The sequence below is a fragment of the Miniopterus natalensis genome, chromosome 21, assembly GCF_054644295.1.
Source record: "Miniopterus natalensis isolate mMinNat1 chromosome 21, mMinNat1.hap1, whole genome shotgun sequence".
NCBI lineage: Eukaryota > Metazoa > Chordata > Mammalia > Chiroptera > Miniopteridae > Miniopterus > Miniopterus natalensis.
The window spans coordinates 13,007,246-13,028,435 of NC_142101.1; the positions used below are offsets into that span (position 1 = coordinate 13,007,246).

A 21,190-nucleotide genomic window follows, 5' to 3' on the forward strand; every position below is an offset into this window, starting at 1 on the left:
GCGTCATTGCGCATTTGCGGCAGGACCTCCCCTTAATGCGGAGCCCCCTCCTCGCAGCCGTTGTCGCGGGGACCCTGCGAGCTGCAGGGGGCCCTCGGACGCTCCTTCCCCGGCCCCCTCCTGCCCAGTGGCCCCCAGATGGGTTTCTACCCAGGCGCAGGCGTCGCCAAGACCCCGCAGCCCGGGGTCGCCCTCGGAGCCGCTGCTGGGCCCGCAGGCTCCCGGGGATGTTAACAAGGCGAGAAGAGCCCCGGCGCTCTCCTGCGCTGTCAGGCAGTCGATCTTTAATAGTTTATTTCCTCGGTAGCTTTTTATTATCTCCCTCGCCAAGGCGCCTCGCACCCCGAGCCCGCCGCTGCGCATCTAACGCGGCGAGCGGAGGGAAAGGGCGGGGGCGCGAGGGCCGCTGCGCGGTTGAGATAAGGCGCCGGCGGCCAGACGCTCGGGGCAGCACCTGCGGAGGACCCACGGCCGCGACCTGCGCAGCAATCGGGTCTCCCGGCGGGGCGGGGCGGGGCGGAGCGGGGCGCGACGGACGCGCCACGGCGCACGGCCAATCGAAAGCGCCGGGGACGATTCAAAAGGTCGAGGAGCCAATGGAAGCCTCGGAGGCCCCGCCGGAGGGGCGGGGCGAGCCGGGGGCGGGGCCGGGCAGGCGCGCGCCCGGCGCCGCGGGATCGCGGGAGGCGAGAGCGCGGCGGGGGCAGCGTCGCGCGCGCGGAACTGCCTGAGGGTAGCAGCTCGGCGGCTCTCGCGGAGTCGTTGGTGTCCCCGCGGGAACCCGGCGCAGGTGAGCGCCCCCCCCCGCTCTACTCCCCGCGGTGCGGCCCCCGGGAGGCGGCGGGGCGGGCGGGGGAGGCCCACGGGGCGGGCGCGGCGCCTGGGCTGGGGGTCCCCCGGCGCCGGGCCTGGTGCGGCGGCCTCACCCTCCGCTGCTCCGGGGCGGTCGGGGCCGCCGCTGGTGGGGCTGGAAGCGCGCGCGGCCCGGCCCGCCCAGCTGCGGAAACGGAGCCGCCGGTTTCAAACTGGGGACGTTTCCCTCCATTTTGGACGCGCCGCGTGGGTGTAAAGCGATGTTGAGTGGGGAGGCCGGGGGGACCGGTGACCCTCCCCGGCCGCTTTGTCCCCGCCCTGCCGCCCGGCCCTCCCGGGCTGGCTCCGGGCGCCTTTTTTGACAGATAACTGGGCGGCTTGGCGGGTCCCGGCCGTGGGGACGGGTGGTGGGGCTGCGGGGCGGACGGATCCGCCCGGGCGTCCGTGGCCGTCTCGCGTTGGTGCCTCTGCAGTGCGGGCTGCAGCCTTGCTCGCCTGCCCCTGTGTTGCGTTCTCTCGCCTGCTGTTTTTTTTCACAGACGCAAAAAAAAAAAAAAAAAAAAAAAGGGCCGTTTAGGAGGCTGGAGTGCTCAGTCCCGGTTGTTTTTTTTTCCACCTTTTTAAGGCTTTTAAAAATGCTTCCTAACGACACCTTGCTGCAGCGTCAGGGGCTCCGAGGAGGCCCTGATCGCCGAGGGCCCGTTTCCCGGCTCGTCACCTGTTGGATTGCACGAGCTGGTGGGGGGACAGGCGGGTTGCTCAGAGCGACCCGGTGAGACACTGGACAGCGCTCGGACCGTCCGAGGGCTCAGCCCCGAGCCTGCGCCGGCTCGTCTGCGCCCTCGGGGGCCGAGCAAACTTGAGCAAACCTGTAACTACTTTTGTAGCAACTGCTGGGAAGCACGGGATCGGGACAACGGGAGGAGAGCTGCGGGACCCTAATTGAGACCGAGCCCCAAGTCCAGTTTTTTTTCTTTCTGAGAGAGGTGTAGAGAGGAGGGAAAAGTGTGAGTAGGAGGGATAGGATTCTCACTTTCAATTTTTATTTCTTACGGGGCAAGTCAGGCCATTCCGCATGGGCACCTGCCTGGCTGCAGTTCTTTTGCATCTTGAGCCGGAGCCGGAGCAAGGCCTGGGGCTCCTGTTGGGGGTTTACCTGGTAGGCCGGCCGAGGGCTCAGGTGTCCCGGGGAAGCTGTCAGACTTCATTTGAGTCTCCAGGTTTCTGCTACATTTAAACCAATTGGGAAAAGTGAAGGAAAGATGACCAGAGACCCTAAGCATTACAACCAATCAGCACAGAATTAGCAGCCGTCTGTTGTGTTGATAAATAGTAACAGATTGGAGCCAAATTGACACTGAAGTTAGCAAGCATGTGGCTTGATAGAGAAGAGCCCGAGGGTCCCATGTTTCCACTGCTTATGGGGAATTAGGACGTTGTGTTCAGTAAGCAAATTTTTTCTTTACACACTTGGCTAAAACACCCGGAGGGAAGCCTCTTCATGGGTTTCTCGCCTCCGTTGGGTGAGTAGGTGAGGATACACACGTGTCCTTTCTCGGCTAAGTCACTCTGGCCCACCCAGGGATTGTTAGGATGTGATTGCACAGTATCATCACCTGTGACAGCCTGGTGGCTCTTGTGCAAAGTGGGGGTGGATACACTGTTGCTGGTTTCATCCTTTGGAACATTTGTAAGAGGGTGGTTTCCTCAGGACAGCTGGTTGGTTTTTTTTCTCTTTCAACCAGCATGTGGAACATTGCTCTCAAGTCCCAGTTCCTAATTTTTAAAAAAATGGAGCTTTGAGACCTAAAAGCTATCCACTAGGTATCTTAAATTGTTTAACCCAAAATATTTAATTGGTCACAGAAAGATGCCAGTAAATTTTCAAAAAGGTACAGAATCTGCTCAAGGGCCTTTCTAAAAATCCAGGAGGCTGCTAAGACTTCTCAAAAGCTTACAAGGAGTTGTTTGAAACTGGAGTGGCATCTTTACGTAGAAAGATGTACAGTGGTACCTTGGTTTTCAAATGTCTCCGTTGACAAACATTTCGGGTTATGAACGCCGAAGGAAATGCTTCGGTTTTTGAACTCGCCTCGGAAGTCGAACAGGCCACACGGCTTCCACTGAGGGCAAGGTCCTGAGGCCTTGCTTTCGGCTGTGGATCCCTCGGTTTTCGAATGTTTCGGAACTCGAACGGGCTTCCAGAACGGATCACATTCGAAAACCGAGGTACCACTGTAATTGCCTTATTTCAACCCTGGTTGGCCAGCGTCGGAGAACTGGTAGGTTTGGCTCAGTGGTTAGAGTGGTTAGACTGAAGGTTCCGGTCAAGGGCATGTACCTCGGTTGTGATCCCTGGCGCCTGTCGGGGTGAGTGCTGGAGGCAACATAATAGATGTTTTTCTCTCTCCCTGTCTCCCTCTCTCCCTCCTTTCCTCCTTCCCACTTCCTCTGAAAAGCAATGGGGGGAAAATATTCGTGGGTGAGGATTGAAAAAAACAACGGGTTTGATTTTAGGGGTTCCAGGGAGAAAGGGGGGCACAGAGAAAAGAGAAGGAGGGCACATTTCCTTCCTCTTTCTTAGAATTTGGAGGCTCAAGCTAAATGTTGAAATAGGCAAAGCTTGCTGTTGTCACCTTCCTTTTCTGTGCCCCTCCTCCCTGCCCCAAGGTGTCCACTGCCCCCTGCCTCCCCTGTGCCCCTCAGCCAGGCGTGACTTCATCCCCAGAGCTTATGGGCTCCTCTGCCTGGCACTCCAGGCCCAAACCCATTCATTACCCCCCTCCCCCCAGATGCTATCTTGGTAGGTGCTGGGAAGAAAGCTGTCTCTTTTACCTAATGTGTACGCGAACTGACATCCTCTAACCAGATAAGTAGCTATGTTTCCTTTCATCTCCCAACCAAGCTGCTATCTTTCTCAACAAGTGAAGCTTATTAAGTGTTTTCTCAGTGATTAACTGAAGAAAGGTGATGCTTATGAGTGTTTTTCCGGGAGGGGTGGGGTAGCCTAACTTTCTCCTGTCCTAAGTCCACAGCCTTCAGGTGTTCTCAAGTGTTGTCATAGTTGTAGAATCAGCTCTAGACGGGAGTTGGCTAATGCTGTATATTTTTATGCCCAGATGATGTACTGGGAATTGCTTAGTTGGTGAGATGCAGGTGATTTAGGGAGAGACTTTTGTCTCTTCCTGCCTCCTTCTCAGTCTAGGCCCAGCTGTTCAGTGGGTGTTGAAGGTCACAGGCGCCGGTTGCCACGTGGAAATGTGAATCTGGGCAGTGGAGGGAGAAGCATTACCGCCTGAGAGCTTGAGCACCCAGCCGGCAGGTGATGTTTGAAAAAGGGCGGCAAACAGGCCTGTGAGCAGTTCCTGTAGGCTGCTTGTGGCGCCTTAGAGTGGTGTTTGTGGACCGTGTTTTGGTTCAGTGGCAAAGGGTGTTGTAATGGGGATAAGGGTCAGGTGTGTGTTAGCTCAGGTGTGAGGTCGCTGTTCTTGGCATGCATTTGGGACTTTAGTTGTAAGAGTTGAAAGCGCTAAGAAAGAACCACAAATTTGCTGTTCATTATAGATTTGGAGTTTTTTTCTCCCGGTTGGTGGGTAGTAATGTTAATTATACATCCTTGATTTTCTTCTAGACAGTCTGTTTCGTAGTTTGTTGTTTTTAATAAAGGTAATTTGTTAAAAAACTAAATATATTTTTAAAGCCTTTGTAAGACTAGATGCAAATTTATCAACCAGGAAACAGTCCTTTGTGAGACTGTGCCTTGTGGATTAGCAAGAAATATGCTCGCTGTAGGTGGTAGTGATTTTTGTTGCTGCTGCTGCTGTCTGTTTTGCTAATCCACACCTGAGGATCCCCCCCCCCTTTCAAAGAGAGTGGGAGGGAGGGGGAGAGAAAGAGAGAGAAACACTGCTCTGTGAGAGACACGTTGGTTGCCTCCCGCGTGTGCCCTGAGGGGCGGGGAGAACCCGAAACCCAAGTCTGTGCTCTTGATGGGGAATCGAACCTGAGGCCCTTTCTGCGCTCAGGCCGGCACTCTGACCGCTGAGCTCGCAGCAGGGCGGTGACGGCGTGTTGCACTGGCGGCCGCTTGGTGTGCTGCGGTAGTTACTCCTTAGCGTCACATGGACCCCAGTGGCTACACTGCCCTGTGTGATGTGATTCCCAGTGAGAGAGGCTGTGGCAGAAAGAGCAGCCTCGGTGTTGTCCCCATGCTGCCGTCTGTTTTTATGCCCTCGGACGCAACAGTTAACGTTCCTTTAAGCGTCAGTTTCTCACCTTTAAAATTAGGGGTTGTGCACCCTCTCCTCTGGTGGTCTTTTCGGCCCGAAAATCTTGACCAGTTAAAAATTTGGGAAGTTGTATTTTAGTGTTAACCTGTGAAAAAAGACGAAGGTAAGTGTGTATTGCATTGACTCCATTTTTCTCCCTTTAAAACTGTTCAGACTGATTTTCGAAAATGCCAAGTAGGAAGTTTGCCGATGGCGAAGTGGTGAGAGGCCGGTGGCCGGGGAGCTCACTTTATTATGAAGTAGAAATTCTGAGCCGTGACAGCAAGTCCCAGCTTTACACGGTCAAGTACAAAGATGGAACCGAACTTGAACTGAAGGAGAATGATATCAAGGTAAGGGCTCCTGTGGGCGACCTTGTTCACAGTAAGCGGGTCAACTGTGGGTGCGGTTTTTGAGGTTAGTCCGTCCTGGCTCCGTTTGGAGGTAACAGGGTCACGCTCCTGCTTTGAGTCAGATGCTGTTTTGGCTCTGGGACTGTATGAAAGACACGGTGCCCTGTTCCTAAGAAGTTCTGTCTACTGGAGAAGGCAGATACTTACATGGGTCACGTCCCTGGTTTAATACGTTCGGTGATGGACGTTTGCCTCGGGTTAGGGAAGGCACTGGGTTTCAGGGAAGGCTTTTAGAGGTGTTGACACCTGAGCCGAGTACTGAGACCATATACAAAGAACTCAGGTGATGGAGGGGGCACCATGCCAAAGGCTTGGGGGGATGCACACAGCCAAGTGCTGGAAGGGTATGGGCCAGCGGAGGGACTGTCAGAATGGGGAGGGGTTTGGGCTTCATCCCATACACTGAGGATTCAGTCATGAGAGTGACATTAGTTAGATTTGATTGTGGCCTAGGGCTCTTCAACATGTCCATTGAGGGCCTGGGTTTTAAAATATCTGATCTGTGGGGCTAATTTTCTTGGTATTGTTTGTGTGCATATTTCTTTTGTCCCATCATCTCAGCCTTAATCAATGTTAACTGTAACTCTTCTTGTATATGTTCTTGGGAAAATGTACGGCTAGTTGATTTAGACATTTATTTCATGGCAGTACCTTTAAAGAAGAATTAGGAGTGGGAAGGCAGCATGTGTCTCCTTACAGATGGGTCATGATTGCAGCATTTCTCATTGGCCTCATCTGAGCGAGTCTCAGGTCTCAGTGTTTCCAGGCTGGTGTTAGAGTTAATGGTACCCGTGACTGCCTTTGCCACCTTCTGGTACTGTGGGTCTGCCCGCGTGTATTAAAACTCGTGGTAAAGCTCTACCTTCTGCTCCCTCTCTAGCCTTTAGCTTCCTTTAAGCAAAGGAAAGGTGGCTCAACTTCCAGTTCTCCCTCCAGACGCCGAGGGAGCCGGTCAAGGTCACGGTCACGGTCCCCTGGCCGCTCCCGATCCCCTGGCCGCCCATCTAAAAGTTCCCGCAGATCTGCCTCTGCTTCGCACCACGTTGACATTAAGGAGATGAGGAAGGAAGTGCTGGAAGTGAAATTGACCCCACTGGTCTTGGTACGTGTGTGTCTTGGGGAGATGCGTATCCTTGTGCAAAACACAGTCCTCCCCTTTATGCATGTGTTTACTCATATCATTTGCAGTTAACAATATTAAAATGTCAGTGGAACATTAAATCTAAGGTAATGACTTTGGAATTTCATAAAAAAAGGATGTTTGGAAGAAGAAAAGGTATAACTGGCCTTTAAGTGCCAATGAAAAAGAATGTTTTTAAGTTACAAGAGTGCTATTTAATATTGTGATTTTTAAAAAGCAGTTTTAAAATATGAAATATATAGTTTGAACTGAGTAGGTTTTTGTAGCATATTGTTACCTTTTTCTGGGTAAAATGCTCACAGATATTTTAATAGCCTTAAAAAACTGGATTATGTACATACTGTTTTATAGTCAGATTTTAAAAATTTAAAATACTGGGAATATTCTGCATTATTTTTTTCTACATCATTTTTGTTGTGTGGTATTGCTTCGATATACCCTAAGTTATGTATATGTAACAATTGTTAAATTCAGCTCCCTTATTGGTAGACATTTAGGTTTTTTCTTTTTAAACTTTCACTGTTATAAACAAATTTTCTCTTTAAAAAAAAAAAAATCTTTATTGATTTCAGAGAGAGAAGGGGGGGGGAGAGAGAAACATCAGTGATGAGAGAGTCATTGATTGGCTGCCTCCTGCACGCCCCTAACTGGGGATCGATCCCGCAACCCCGGCATGTGCCCTGACCGGGAATTGTACCCCGATTACCTGGATCCTAGGTTGACGCTCAACTGCTGAGCCATGCCTGGCCGGGCCTCATTTTCTCATTCTGCCTATTACTATAATAATCTTTTTGGCCGATATGATTGTCAGAGATTTTCCACTCACCATTTTAACTTGTGTTTTGATAATTACTCGTGAGTGTCAACATTCTATCTGTGGCTCTCATTGCTGGTCGGGTGACTCAGGTTAAGGAACAGGTGCAGTGTACCACTTTCACGCTCTCCTCGTAGCATTTAGTGGCCGTGATAATTTTACAGTGTAACTGAATAGTCCTGCACGCACCGCGCACGCACCGTGGAGTTGAGGATGGTGCGTGGCACGGGAAAGACCGTACTGGAGCTGCGTGTGGCCTCACTCTTCCTTGTTCTTGTCGACTTTTAATTGTACCTTTTGCGATAATTTGCCTCCCTGTGTGAGTATCCCCTCAGTTTGCAGTAGGCACAGTTTAGGGTTGGCTAAAGAACTAGTGTGGTACAGGGTTACGTTTGTAGTTACTGTAGATCGTATGCCGGACATTTGAAAACTGAGAGTGTAGCAGCATGTGCTGTTAAGGTGGGTCCATTTGTTGCGGAGTGTCTCACTGGTGCTTAGGTGTATGTGGCGCTTAGGTGTATGTTGCATGCTCACTGCTCAGTTACACTTAGATTTGAGCTGGAACTTGATACTCTATTAATGCTATCAGTCCTTTGCCAGCTGGTGCTCCAAATGATATACTTGGGCTTTTAGTTTGTTTCCCTCCTCTTGGATTATTAGCATTATCATTTGTTATTGACCTATAAAGGAGCAAAGTGACAGATTTCAGCCATGCTTTGCCTGAAGAAACATTTTTGCAAGCTGAAGCACTTCCCCTGTTCCATCGGATAAGAAAATCTGCCCTATGATTGGAGAGAAGGCACATTCAAGGAAAGAGACTGAGTCAGGGAGAGGGGCGTAGGGAGAGAAACTTAAGGCTACATGAAAACCAGGCAGCATGAAGTTCAGAAGACAGGCAGTGTGTAGGCCCTAGCTACACTCCAGAAGTGCCCATTGTTTCTTAACTTCCCATTACGGGCTGTTTTGGGGCAGTGAACGTCTTTGTTGTTGTTGTCGATCCTCACCCAGGTATATTTTTTCCATTGCTTTTTAAAGAGAGTGGGAGGGAGGGAGAGAGGGAGAGGGAGAGAGGGAGAGAGAGAAACATCGATGGGAGAGACACAATCAATTGGTCTCCACCCATACCCGCCCGACCCAGGCGGGGATGAACCTGCAACCCAGGTACATGCCCTTGACCAGGAATTGAACCCAAGACCCCTCAGTGCACAAGCCAGTGCTCTAACCACTGAGTCACACCAGCCAGGGCTTTTTATTTATTTTTTAACCAATTAACGAACTAATTGCCAATTTTTACTTCTCTAACTCTCACAGCAAATACTATTAGAATATCTGTTACTGAACAATGAAATCATAACATTCAATCTGATTATGTTTAAAAGATGAAAGAACTTATGAGGAATCTGTAAGTAAAACCCAGTCATTTGGAGATTGGGAAATTCTAGTCAATTTCACTAGTTTTCATTTTTAATGCAAGTGTCCGGAATTCTTCAGAATTAAAGCTGTGAAAACCTCTGGCTTTCTTTATCGCTTGATAATACAGTAGTAAAGATTTAATAAGTTATTTTTTAATAAGTTATGACTTATCTGGTTAAAATGCTTTATCTTCTTCAATTTAGAAGCCATTTGGAAATAGCATCAGCAAGTACAATGGGGAGCCGGAGCACAGAGAGAGGAATGACTTGCCTCACAAGAACACGCAGGTATGGAAGCACATTTAAAACCACAATACTTCTTACAATCCTTTCTTTTTATATATATGTATTTTATTGCTTTCAGAGAGAGGAAGGGAGGGGGGAGAGAGAGAAACATCAATGATGAGAGTCCTTGATTGGCTGCCTCCTGCACGCCCCCTGCTGGGGATTGAGCCCGAAGCCCAGGCATGTGCCCTGACCGGGAATTGATCTGCGATCTCCTGGATCATAGGGTGATGCTCAGTCTCTGAGCCATGCTGCCCGGCTTCTTACAATCTTTCCTAAAAATCTGTCCTTCAATTAAGACTGAATGTAATCTAACAAATGTATTCTTAATATATGGCTCTATCACAATGCTGAATTAGTTAATGTGGTAGTGTTAATGATAATTATTGACTGCAGATAATTGGTATTTTTTATTTTTTAACCAGGAAAAATTCTCTTTGTCACAAGAAAGTAGTTATATATCTACACAGGACAGCCTTCGTCCAAGAAGAGAAGAGAGCAAATTAAAAGAAATAGATTTTGAGAAAGAAACGGTTGTTACAAAAAGACCTACATTGTCAAGAACCTTTGAAGTGACAGCCATACAGACGAAGGACTTGGAGTTTGGAGGAGTACCTGGTAGGTGTGAGAACTGGACTCAGGCTGTGCGGGTGGGTGGGCCAGTGGGAGGTGCGATCAAATGGACAGGAAAGACCCTTCTTTGGAGAATCCGAAGCAGGCCAGGTAATGAGCCAGGTGGGGAAGAGCCTTCCAGTCAGAAGGAACAGCAGGTGTGAAGGCCTGAGGTGGGAGCCTTTTTGAGGATTGTAATAGAGTAGAAAGGGTGCCAGAGTGGCTGTAAAGAAAACCCTTAGCAATCTGTTAATAGGTTTTAATGAAAGAAGGGCAAAGAAGTGATAAAAGGAAGGTTGACGTGAATGATCAGGGACAGAGGAGTTTGCCCGTCACAGACCTGAGGCGACAGGGTCTGGCTTCGCAGGAGCAGCGGGCAGCTGTGGACATAAGATGGGCACTACTCTACCTGCTAGATGGGTTGATTGTGAGAGTCAGAGATCTGAATTGTCAGAGGCTTGGAGTTACTAAGTGGCTGGTACTGCTGAAATTTTATGAGCTAGTAAAAGAAAATACTTCTTGGCCAAATGGTTCCAAATCCTGCCGGGCTTGATTGCTCTGATTTTGTAAGTTATTGGCTGGCTGGTCTGTTAAAAGTGGTGGCCAGCGTCCCTGAAAGTCCGTACATGTTCTCTGAATGTGATACTATTTTGTTAGAAACTTAGGGATATAAAGTTTTTTTTAAAGATTAGGCTGATAAATTTTAGCTGTTCTGATTTTTAATTTTCTGGAATTTCAACGTGGTTGCTCCATAGTGGTTGGATTTTAAATGTTCTAGAGCTTGGGCATTAGCTGTCCAGTGCTGGACACCTGCTGTTACTACTTGAATGACCACGGTTGCTTGCCCACGGGACATGACACGGCAGGTAGATTAGGACTTTTTGAAGCTACACTAGAATTTGGTTTCAAACAGCTGGCCAGACTTGAGTTCTGACCTTAAAAGACCTAAATGATTTCATGAAAAAAACAAACACAAAAACCTGGATTGAAAACTGAGCCTTGCCTGTCCCCTGATTGCCTGCAGGTGTGTTTCTTATCATGCTTGGCCTGCCTGCCTTCCTCTTCCTGCTGCTGTCGATGTGTAGACAGACAGAGCCCAGCCTCCTGAACTTCCCGCCGCCTCTGCCGGCTTTGTCTGATCTGTGGGAAGCCAGAGTGTTTGGGGTCTACCTCCTCTGGTTTTTTGTTCAGGCTCTGTTCTACTTACTGCCGATCGGGAAGGTAAGTTGCTGTTAGCGGGCAGAGTGCGGCGAGGCTTCCCTCCCCTCCATGTTCTCATCAGGTTTCCAGCAGGTTTCAGCCTGAAAGCTGCCCTCGGTCCTCACTACCCAAACTTAGTTTGTTAAGCCTTTACTCCTGACTCCTGTACACTTGCTTATTAAGTGGAACTTTAAAGATTGGATTGAGGTTTCTTGTACAGTGGTACCTCGGATTTCGAACATCTCTGTTGACGAACATTTCGGGTTACGAACACTGTAAGCCCAGAAGGAAATGCTTCAGTTTTCAAACACGCCTTGGAAGTTGAATACGCCACGCGGCTTCCGCTGAGGGCAAGGTCCTGAGACCCAGCTGTCGGCTGTGGATCCCTCGGTTTTCGAACATTTCAGAACTCAAACGGTCTACTGGAGCGGATCACGTTCAAAAACCGAGGCACCACTGTATAACTTTCTGAGTCAAACAGAAAAGAAACTATTGTGCAAGTGGCCTGATGATAGAGGTTGTTAGGGAAAAACTCCTCCTCAGTATATGTGATTTCAGGTGCAGGATTTAAAACGATCAGTCACTGAGCTGCTGAGCTCAGTGGATTCAGTCTGCACTTTTTACTTCTTATTTTTATAATATATTTTTATTGATTTCAGAGAGAGGAAAGGAGAGGGAGAGAGAAACATCAATGATAAGAGTCATTGATTGGCTGCCTCCTGCACGCCCCCGACTGGGGATCGAGCCCACAACCCAGGCATGTGCCCTGACCGGGAATCGAACCCCAATCGCCTGGATCCTAGGTCGATTCTCAACCACTGAGCCATGCCCTGCCGGGCGCTGCTTCTTATTTTTAATATGAGTTTCTAGTTTTCAGAAATTTGTTGTTAGGAACATTTTATGTTCTCTTAGACTCATGCAGTGTCTAAAATTTGTCATTGCTAAGGGTCGTTTTTTCTTCTTTCTGTAGAATACGTGGATAGGTTGAAAGGAACATGAGATTCCCTAAGCAGTAAATAATTCACTTAGAGATCCTGTTCTTAGGGCTTTGCAAGTTTACCACTGTCTGTAAACCAGAGGATCAGGTTTGCTAGGAGTGGCTGGTGCCAGTGGTAGGGGCCAGAGCTGCAGGCCTAACGCTTTGGAATCTCACTGTCACATCCGTGGCTGTAGTGAGGGTTGTGTGATGTGGACATTCAGGCTCTGCAATGAAAATCACAAGTTCAGGTGACTTAGGCAAGGCTAGACCAAACTAGGAATTAAGAAAAGCAGTTTTGTTGGTTAAGTATATTTTATATTTGTTCTCATTGCTAAGTGTAGTTTTTTCTTCTTTCAGTAGACTTCTCTCTCTCTCCCTTCCTCTCTCTATATAGAGAAACTAAAAACCCGACGCAGTATTTGTGAGATACCTTTGATCAGGATTGTTGGGAATCAGCACGTGGGGTTTTGTTAATCCTGTGATCTCCGGTATAACATTTCTCCTGGGTTCCCTTTCATAGCTAATGGAAGGGTAAAGTAGTTTTAGCCCAAGAAAAATGATACCATGTTAGCATTTGCCAGTTTAAAATGACCTGCAACATGTCTCAATAGTTATTTTGGGTAGTAGAATGTGGCTGCCGTTGAACAAGAGGAGTTTGTACCGTAACTTACCCGTTAGTGGTGTTTCCGAGGACCTGCTGCATGGTACGTGGTGTTCTGGATAGAGCAAGGGGTCCGGACCCAGGAAGTGCTGTCTCTTACTGGAGGGAAAGGGTCACATGAAATGACTGAGTGGGTGAGCGTATGTTTGTAAAAGTGGCAGAGCATGTCAGTGCACGAGTGAGTGCCTGTCATCAGCTGGCACGCAGGCCGGAGTGCGGGGTGAGTGGGTGAGCCTGGTGGAAAGGGACCTCCCCACGCGAGACAGTGCTGCTCTGCTCTCCTTTGTAAGCTTTGGAAGTCATTGGAGATTTCTGAGCTCGAGATAAGCCAGATACACAGTGGTGCCTCGATTTTCGAACGTCTCTGTGGACAAACATTTCGGGTTACGAACACCATAAACCCAGAAGGAAATGCTTTGGTTCTCTAACACGCCTCGGAAGTCGAACACGCCACACAGCTGCTGCTGAGGCAAGATCCTGAGGCCCGGCTGTCGGCCGTGGATCCCTCGGTTTTCAAACGTTTCGGAACTTGAACTGGCTTCCGGAGCGGATCACATTTGAAAACCGAGGCGCCACCGTATTAGTAATTAAAGCCCATTGAGTCTTGCCGGTGGCACATGGGGTGGTTGGGGGAGGGCGGCTATTGTGATAGTCTGGTACACTAAGAGGTTATTACTAGGTTTGTATTTGAGACAAATTCCTGAAAGACAAATCACTTTCCTCATCAAAGGGTTTGCCATGAAGATGCTCGAAACCTGTTACTAAATTTTCCTGCTAAAAGATAGACCTCCTCCTTGGGCATGTGGAAATTTAAGTGATATTAGAAGACGTATCTATGATGGTAAAGTTGTGCTTTTAAAATTTTAAATTAAAATTTCTTTTCTTTTAAGGTTGTAGAAGGAACACCTCTCACTGATGGAAGAAGACTGAAGTATAGATTAAATGGTGATTTTTTTTTTTAAGACTCAAATTGATGACTTGATAGCTCAAAAGGTTTGAGTGTTGTACTGTCCAAGCCGATTCCACCATTGTAGTAAATAGGAAATCACCCCTCAGCAGTGTGAAGGGCATGCAGTAAGTGATTTACACTTGCAGCCCACACGTAGAAATAGTTGAGGAATTGTCTGAGAGAGATGGTACCTCCACAGACGGTTGCCCCTCAGAGGCCTTGCTTGTTCATATATTTGTGTATATTTAGTCCAATAATGAAATTAGGACTTTAAAAGAGAACACTGTGCTATTTTATAATGGGATAAATCTCATATGGACACTGGGGTGACAGTGATTTCTTGTCTTTTTTTAAGGATTCTATGCTTTCATCCTGACGTCTGCGGCCATCGGCGCCGCTCTCTTCTGGGGCATGGAGCTTTGGCACCTGTACCACCACTTCCTTCAGTTGGCACTGGCAGCCCTCGCGTTTTCTGTGGGCTTGAGTGTGTACCTGTACGCGCGGGCTCTGCGGGCGCCCCAGGGCCAGCTGTCGCCGACCAGCTCCGGTGAGCAGGGAGCGTGCGGGCAGTGTGCCCCCCACGGCTGGGCTTGCGCCCAGTGCTTTCCCAGCGTCAGTTTACGGGAGGCGGAGAGAAATAAGAACAAACAGAAAGGTGGAGAAAACATTTAAAGGAAAGGCAAAGGAAGAAACTGTATTTATTTCCTCGTAGTTCCCCACTTGTTTCTGTTCCCTTCTCAGTCACTTGATGACAGTGAGACATCTTAGTGACTCGTAACTTACAGTAACATTTTAGTAAGGTTAGTAGCAATATCGTTTATGACAAGTACTATTTTTTGTCCCCAGTAGTAAATATTCTTTTTAAAAAAAACAACAGCAGAGTAAGAGATTTCAGATTGCTTGTTTTTGACCTAAAGTATTTAAACGTAAGTCAACATTACAAAAAAACTTGTGTTCCTTTGAAATCGGGGATCACCTGGGTAGCAGTGTGGCCGCTCTCAGTCCACCTGTTGCTCTAACTTCTCACCCCCAGGCCTCTGGGGGCTGAACTGTGACCCTGGGTGGTAGGACTGCATTTTTAAAGTCTCATGATTGGGTTTGGAATAGAGCTTTTCCAAACAGCTCAGTTTGAATAAGCACTTTTCCCTTCTCAGGAAATGTAATCTATGATTTCTTCATTGGCCGTGAATTAAACCCTAGGATTGGAAATTTTGATCTCAAATACTTTTGTGAATTGCGCCCCGGATTGATCGGATGGGTATGTTCGTTTTTTTAAATTTCAGTTTAGTACAAATTGGTCTTGGATTTAGAAAGAATTGTAGACAATTTTAAGCAAGCTGTGGGTGGTATATTTTAGAAATAATTATAGCTTTCCCTAAATCTGTGTACTTAAAATATTTTCTTACTGTAAATATAGTCCAGAGGGTTAAGATGTCCTATTACAGGTTATTAAACCTTAAAAGTTTTATTCTTATAGTTCCAGGATTGGCTACAGGTGCCACAGTGCATTTCGTTCTTTTGCTTTGTCTCCTCTGGTCTATAATAGTTGCTTAGTCTCTTCTTGTCTCTCATGACCTTGACCTTCGAAGACGATCCTTTTTTTTTTTTAGTGTTTTTATTGATTTCAGAGAGAGAAAGGGAGAGGGAGAGAGAGAGAAACATCCATCGGCTGCCTCCTGCATGCCCCCTGCTGGGGATCGAGCCTAAAACCCCGGCATGTGCCCTGACCGGGAATCGAACCTTGACCTCTAGGTTCAAGGGTCGATGCTTAGCCACAGAGCCACACTGGCTGGACACAGGACCCTTTAATTTGGGTTAGTCCAGTGTTTTCTGTTTTTAATCCTTATATGAGGATGTGTTTTATTGGTTTTGAGAGAGACAGGAAGCAGGGGGGAGAGACACAGACATTGATCGGTTGCCTCCCTGTATGCACCCTCACCTAGAACTGAACCCACAACCTTTTGGTACACGGGACAACAGTCCAACCACCTGAGCCACCCTGCCGGGGCAGTCCAGTGTTTTCTCATGGTGGGAGTGATGCATTTTTGGATGACTATCACAGAAATGATATTCTGTTCGCAGTGCATCCTATCAAGGGGCTCAGGATGTGATGTGTCTTATTACCATGGCGGTTGATTGGAAAGGTGGTGTCTGCAGCTTTCTTGGCTGTCGAAGGACCACCTTTCCCTCTGTGGTTACTAAGGACCCCTGAGGAACTACTTTGATACTATCTTTCCACCTTTTATTTCAGGTGGTTATTAACTTGGTGATGCTTTTGGCTGAGATGAAGTTACACAGTCGTGCTACTCCATCCTTGGCAATGATTCTGGTTAACAGTTTCCAGCTCTTATACGTGGTGGATGCTCTCTGGAACGAGGTAATTCATTTTAAAAGCAGACAGCCTTGAGTGTGGGTGAGTAACCTGACCTCTCAGGGCCTCGGCTTCTTACACAAAGTGAGGAGAGGGCCCTGCTTATGAGGCTGTGAGCACTGGACAGATGTCAGTCCATGTGGTGCTTTGGGCTGACTCATGGTGAGCACAGTAGCGTCTGCAGGTGTCCAGGTCCGGAGGGGATCTGGCTGCTTGCTCGTGCTAACCAAATGCACAAGGGCTGCTTTCACTTTTGTTAATTTACCATGTGGAGTGAAGCAGGCAGTGTACCCTGTTGCCAGGTAGCTTATTATGTGGAAAATCTACCCGAAAAGCCGGATTATGATTAGAAATGACATTGGTGCACGTGGACTTGAAACAGAGGCAGTTGGCGATGTTGTTCCTCCTTCAGCAAACAGACTGAACACTCCAGGCAAACAGGCAGTGTGCTGGGTGGCAGAGGGGAGCACACACGGGTCCTGGTTCTCTATTTCGTCTAGTGGGGAAGAGAGTGACTGAGACGTCACAGCATTCACGTTGCCTTCAGCCTTGAGGAGTGCGGGAGCATCTGGAAGGACCTTGTCGGATGGGGAGGATAAAGGAAGGCAGCTGAGGGGAGGCTTAAGCTGGGGTTGGAGAAGGGTGTCGGGAATGGCCCAGGCAGAGGTGGGGGCACTAGAGGCATTTGGGAGACTTATTTCAGCGTCGGAGTGAGAGGGCAGAGGGACGGGATGAAGCCCACGGGACGCCTTAGTGTGATGGCCAGGCCAGGGGACCAGGTGCCCTCCCCACTTCTGAGAACATTGTGGCTGGTGTGCCCTCCCATGGCCCCTATAAATTTGACTATAAACTAGCCCTTTATCTAAATACTTTAAACACAGAAACTGTTCGCCCCCAAACTTTAAATTTTTCTCTGTGCCCTGTAGGAAGCAGTGCTGACGACCATGGACATTATTCATGACGGGTTCGGCTTCATGCTGGCCTTTGGAGACCTGGTGTGGGTCCCCTTCATCTACAGCTTCCAAGCCTATTATTTGGTCCATCACCCCAATGACGTGTCTTGGCCGCTGGCTTCTCTGATCATCGCTCTGAAACGTGAGTGTGAATTTCACTGGGCTTTCAGTGTTACATAGTAGGTCTCCACACATTCCTAACACCTTTTAAGTGGCCGTAATTAGCTCAATTTGAAGTAATTTGTGATGGCTGAGTGAAAGTCTTACAAAGAGAATGCACGCTTCATACTTAGGCTCTTCAGTAGTTCTCTAAAGGGATACTTTTTAACATTTTAAAAGATTTTGCAGTTACAGTTGACATTCAGTATTAGCTTCAGGTGCACAGCATAGTGTTTAGACATTTCTATGCCTTATGAAGGGATTCCCTGATAAGTCTGTACGCACCTGGCACCATACATATTACAGTGGTACCTCGGTTTTCGAACGTCTCTGTGGATGAACATTTCGGGTTATGAACGCCGTAAACTCGGAAGGAAATGCCTCAGAAGTCGAGCAGGCCACACGGCTTCTGCTGAGGGCAAGGTCCTGAGGCCCAGCTGTCGGCTGTGGATCCCTCGGTTTTCGAACGGTTCAGAACTTGGACGGGCTTCCGGAGCGGATCACATTCGAAAACCGAGGTGCCACTGTACGACGTTATTGACGATATTCTGTGTGTACTTTACACGACTGTTTTGTAACTGCCGCTTTGTGCTGCTGAGGCCCATCGCCTCTTTCACCCAGGTGGCAGCGATCAGTTTGTTCTAAAGAGAATTTTTAAGCCAGTTTGCTTTTCAATTCACCTGTCTTAATGATTCATTTTTTTCTACTGAGTGCCTGCTTTTTCTGGTGGGCACCTTAAAAAGTAGGAAGTCTTGCCTTCCAAGGGCTTTCGTTCTAACAAGGAGAGAGACTCTCAGACACGAGCAGGAGGCACAGGGAGCAGGGTAGAGCAGGGACAGGTAGACCGACTGAGAGGGTTTAAAGCAGAGAGCTCTCTGGAGGTTGGTGTTCGATCTGAATTTTAGTGCGTGGAAGTGGGGTGGGAAATAGGTAAATCAGCAGAGGGAACAAGTCAGGGTGGAGAGCTGGGAAGATGGAGCAGTACAGCTCAGCTGAAGCTCAGGTCCACCATGGGCGAGGTGGATTAGTGTCAGGGGGCTTCTTTCATGCCTATTCATTAAACCCTTCCACCAGAGGGGTAGGGAATTAGCACTGGACTGCAAATATAGCTAGTTTTGCCACACTATTTAGAAGAAATTCTGGTTTGGTTTATCCGTGCCAACCATGCCTGTGGGTCCTTCAAGACAGTATATTACAGGTCAGTTAATAGTGATTTTTTACTCCTTTATTGAGGACTGACAATGTAATAATAGTGATAATAGGCCCTGACCTAACTTGGACATTTTGAAATTTGAAATAAAGCTGCCAACTTGTAGGACTGCAGTGGGATTTTGCATATATTTGGCAAAACGTAATAGTACTGAGTCTAAGCTAGAGTTTTAATTAATAGTGTTCATGTTACGGCTCGCAGATATCATAACAGAAAATAGCCAGTGTTCAGTATATTCAAGTCCGGTATTGGTCTTATTGTAATGTGGGCTGTTAGATTTTATCCATGGATGTCACTGTTCCTTGTTAGTTTTGCCTACACATGTTCACGTGGAAGATGATCGTGGTATGACAGTGAGATTTCAGGATCGTTCCCTTCCTTTGACATTCTCAGACTGAAGGTTTTCAAATTAAGTTACTCTCTAATTTGGAAATTTCCTCAGAGCTCAGAAATAATCTCTAAGTGCAATTACAGATGCTTTTAAATATTAGATTATATCTAAGTTGCTAACACGAAATTTTAAAAAATTCACAGTTTGTGGATATGTAATCTTCCGCTGTGCAAATACTCAGAAAAACGCATTCCGGAAAAATCCCACTGACCCAAAGCTTGCACGTAAGTACTGGTTTTGTATCATTCATGTCGCGTAAAGATTTTCTCTTTGCCTACATATCATTGCAAATGTGTGTTTATTTTTATACAGATTTAAAAACCATTCACACTTCCACGGGGAAAAACCTCCTTGTCTCTGGATGGTGGGGCTTTGTTCGCCACCCCAACTACTTGGGCGACCTCATCATGGCCCTGGCGTGGTCCCTCCCGTGTGGTAAGCATTAGAGGAGTGCTCACCTGACTCTCCGGCACGCCCAGGATGTGTCCTTTGTTGGGACATAGTGGGCAGAGCCAGAGTGAGTGGGTGTCGCTGGTCCAGGTTGGGGTTGCCCACCTCAGACGCTGCTCCTGATCTGACATGTGGCACTTCATTCCTCTGGCTTCTGGGGGGAGGGAGGAACTCAGAGCCCGCAGTTGTCCTCAAAACTTCTAAAGGCAGATTTTAAGTTTTATTTTGCTAAGCAGAATATGAGAATTTAGCTTTTATTCATGACGCAGTGTACACACACCTGAAACACTGGTTCTTAAAACTCCTTGCTGACCGGCTGCTTTTTAGCCAGAACTCACCTGTGCACTGGCTACTTTGGTCAGCAAGGTGTTTAAATTACTTACCTTGTGACCGGTCAGCAAGGCGATTAAGCAGCAGTGACAGCAGGTCTGTTTGACCAGACCAGTCTGCCCTGCTCAGCCGCCCCCACTGCTCACTGCGCGCCAGGGGAGCGAACGGGCAGAGCTCCTGAGGACAGCGGGTGGTTAGAATGGACTAGTCACACTTATCTGACAACTGCCTCCACCGCACCCCGCTGGGACTTTCTGACCTGGTTCAGTTTTCCCTGTGGACGAAATGGAAGTGATCTTATGGCTCATTGAGAGGAAAACCTCCCAGTGCCCGGCAGGGTGGTCAGCACTGACCACTTCCCCGTTGCTCCCGCAGGTTTTAACCACGTGCTGCCGTATTTCTACGTGATTTACTTCACCGTGCTGCTCATCCACCGGGAGGCCCGGGACGAGCGCCAGTGTCGGAAGAAGTACGGCGTGGCTTGGGACAAGTACTGCCAGCGCGTGCCCTACCGCATATTTCCCTACGTTTACTGACCCTCCGTCAGCGCCTTCCTAAATCCTCCCTCAAGGAAAAGTCCAAAACGAACCTTTCGTTGCACTGAGAGGATCTGTGTTTTTTGTCAGGACTATCGAGCCGAGGAGTCAGTCTTACTACAGTTGTGTGTTTTTACTAAATCCTAAGACCTTTCAGTCCTTAAAAATCTGCAGTCTTACCAATGCCCCCAAAAGAATACTTTGGATGTTTTGCTGTTACAAATTTTCATTGAAGCATTTACTAGTCATGTGATTGGAAGTACACACCCCTTACAGAGCATCTAACATGAGTCCGGTGAGAAGTGGTCAGTGGCACTGGTCAAGGGACCTCATTAGTAGTAATTTGCTTAGCCTGAGCTTCTGCAGCTGCGTTTGAGGATGTAAATACATAGCTCTTATGTAATATATGGTGGCTTCAGAGTTCTTTGTACAGCATTTTGAATGTGAAATAATTGTCAGGACTAAGTATCTTAAAAACATTTGCAGTATTTTAAATTAAGTTTTGTAAAGTAATACGTGTGAATTAAAATGAGACAATTAGATTTACTATTGTGTAAAAGATGCTATTAAGACATAGGGAGGGTATTTTTCTTAATCCAAAGTTTGCAAATTAGGCTTTTCTACCTCAATTGCAGGTGTGTCTTTGCCTTTATAAACTGTTGCAAATAGAATAAATATATATTTTTGGAGTAACATCCCTATTTAAACATTTTTTACACAGATTGGTGAAGATTTGCCATTTCAGGCTAATATTTTTATATGTTTTGCTACTGTTGAGCTCATGCAGTTTATACTGTATTTCGTATGTTCTTCATATTCACAAATTCTGCTGGTGGTGATCTTTAGGAGTCTAGTCATCTAAAGGCAATTTAAGGGAATAGTTTAAAATCCTTTCTTTTAGTTTAATAGGTGTGCATAAGGTAGCTTTAGCTGTTAAATTCTAGTTAAGTTGATAGAGTTTCATTATTAATTTTTCTATAAGGGAAAGCAAATTCACTAAACTACCCAATTTCTTAAACGTGGGAATCTAATAAGCAGAGAGTATATGTTGTTTTTAACGATAGATTTTATATATGAGCCCTGTGGGTGTGCAGCGTTGGCCTGCACTGCAGGCTGGAGAGCATGTGCTCGTGGGGCGGGCTGGCTCCAGCATCCCCCGCCCCGCAGTCAGTGAAGGTGACTGTCGGTGCTGTGTCACTGCCGGGCGTGCCTTTCTCCTTGCCTGCCTAGGTTCGCCAGGGAA

General features: G+C 47.6%; 1 protein-coding gene across 1 annotated transcript; it reads left to right on the forward strand.

Moving 5' to 3' along the window:
• The first annotated feature begins 711 nt into the window (after positions 1–711).
• On the forward strand, positions 712–20,172 carry LBR (lamin B receptor). Its single transcript, XM_087829013.1, has 14 exons — positions 712–790; positions 5,256–5,434; positions 6,375–6,596; positions 9,066–9,149; positions 9,572–9,764; positions 10,783–10,979; positions 13,489–13,543; positions 13,903–14,094; positions 14,702–14,805; positions 15,799–15,924; positions 16,845–17,013; positions 18,775–18,855; positions 18,944–19,066; positions 19,787–20,172. Exons 2-14 carry the CDS (start codon positions 5,270–5,272, stop codon positions 19,945–19,947), a joined length of 1,872 nt encoding a protein of 623 aa, XP_087685139.1. The 5' UTR covers positions 712–790; positions 5,256–5,269; the 3' UTR covers positions 19,948–20,172.
• The last annotated feature ends 1,018 nt before the right edge of the window (positions 20,173–21,190 follow it).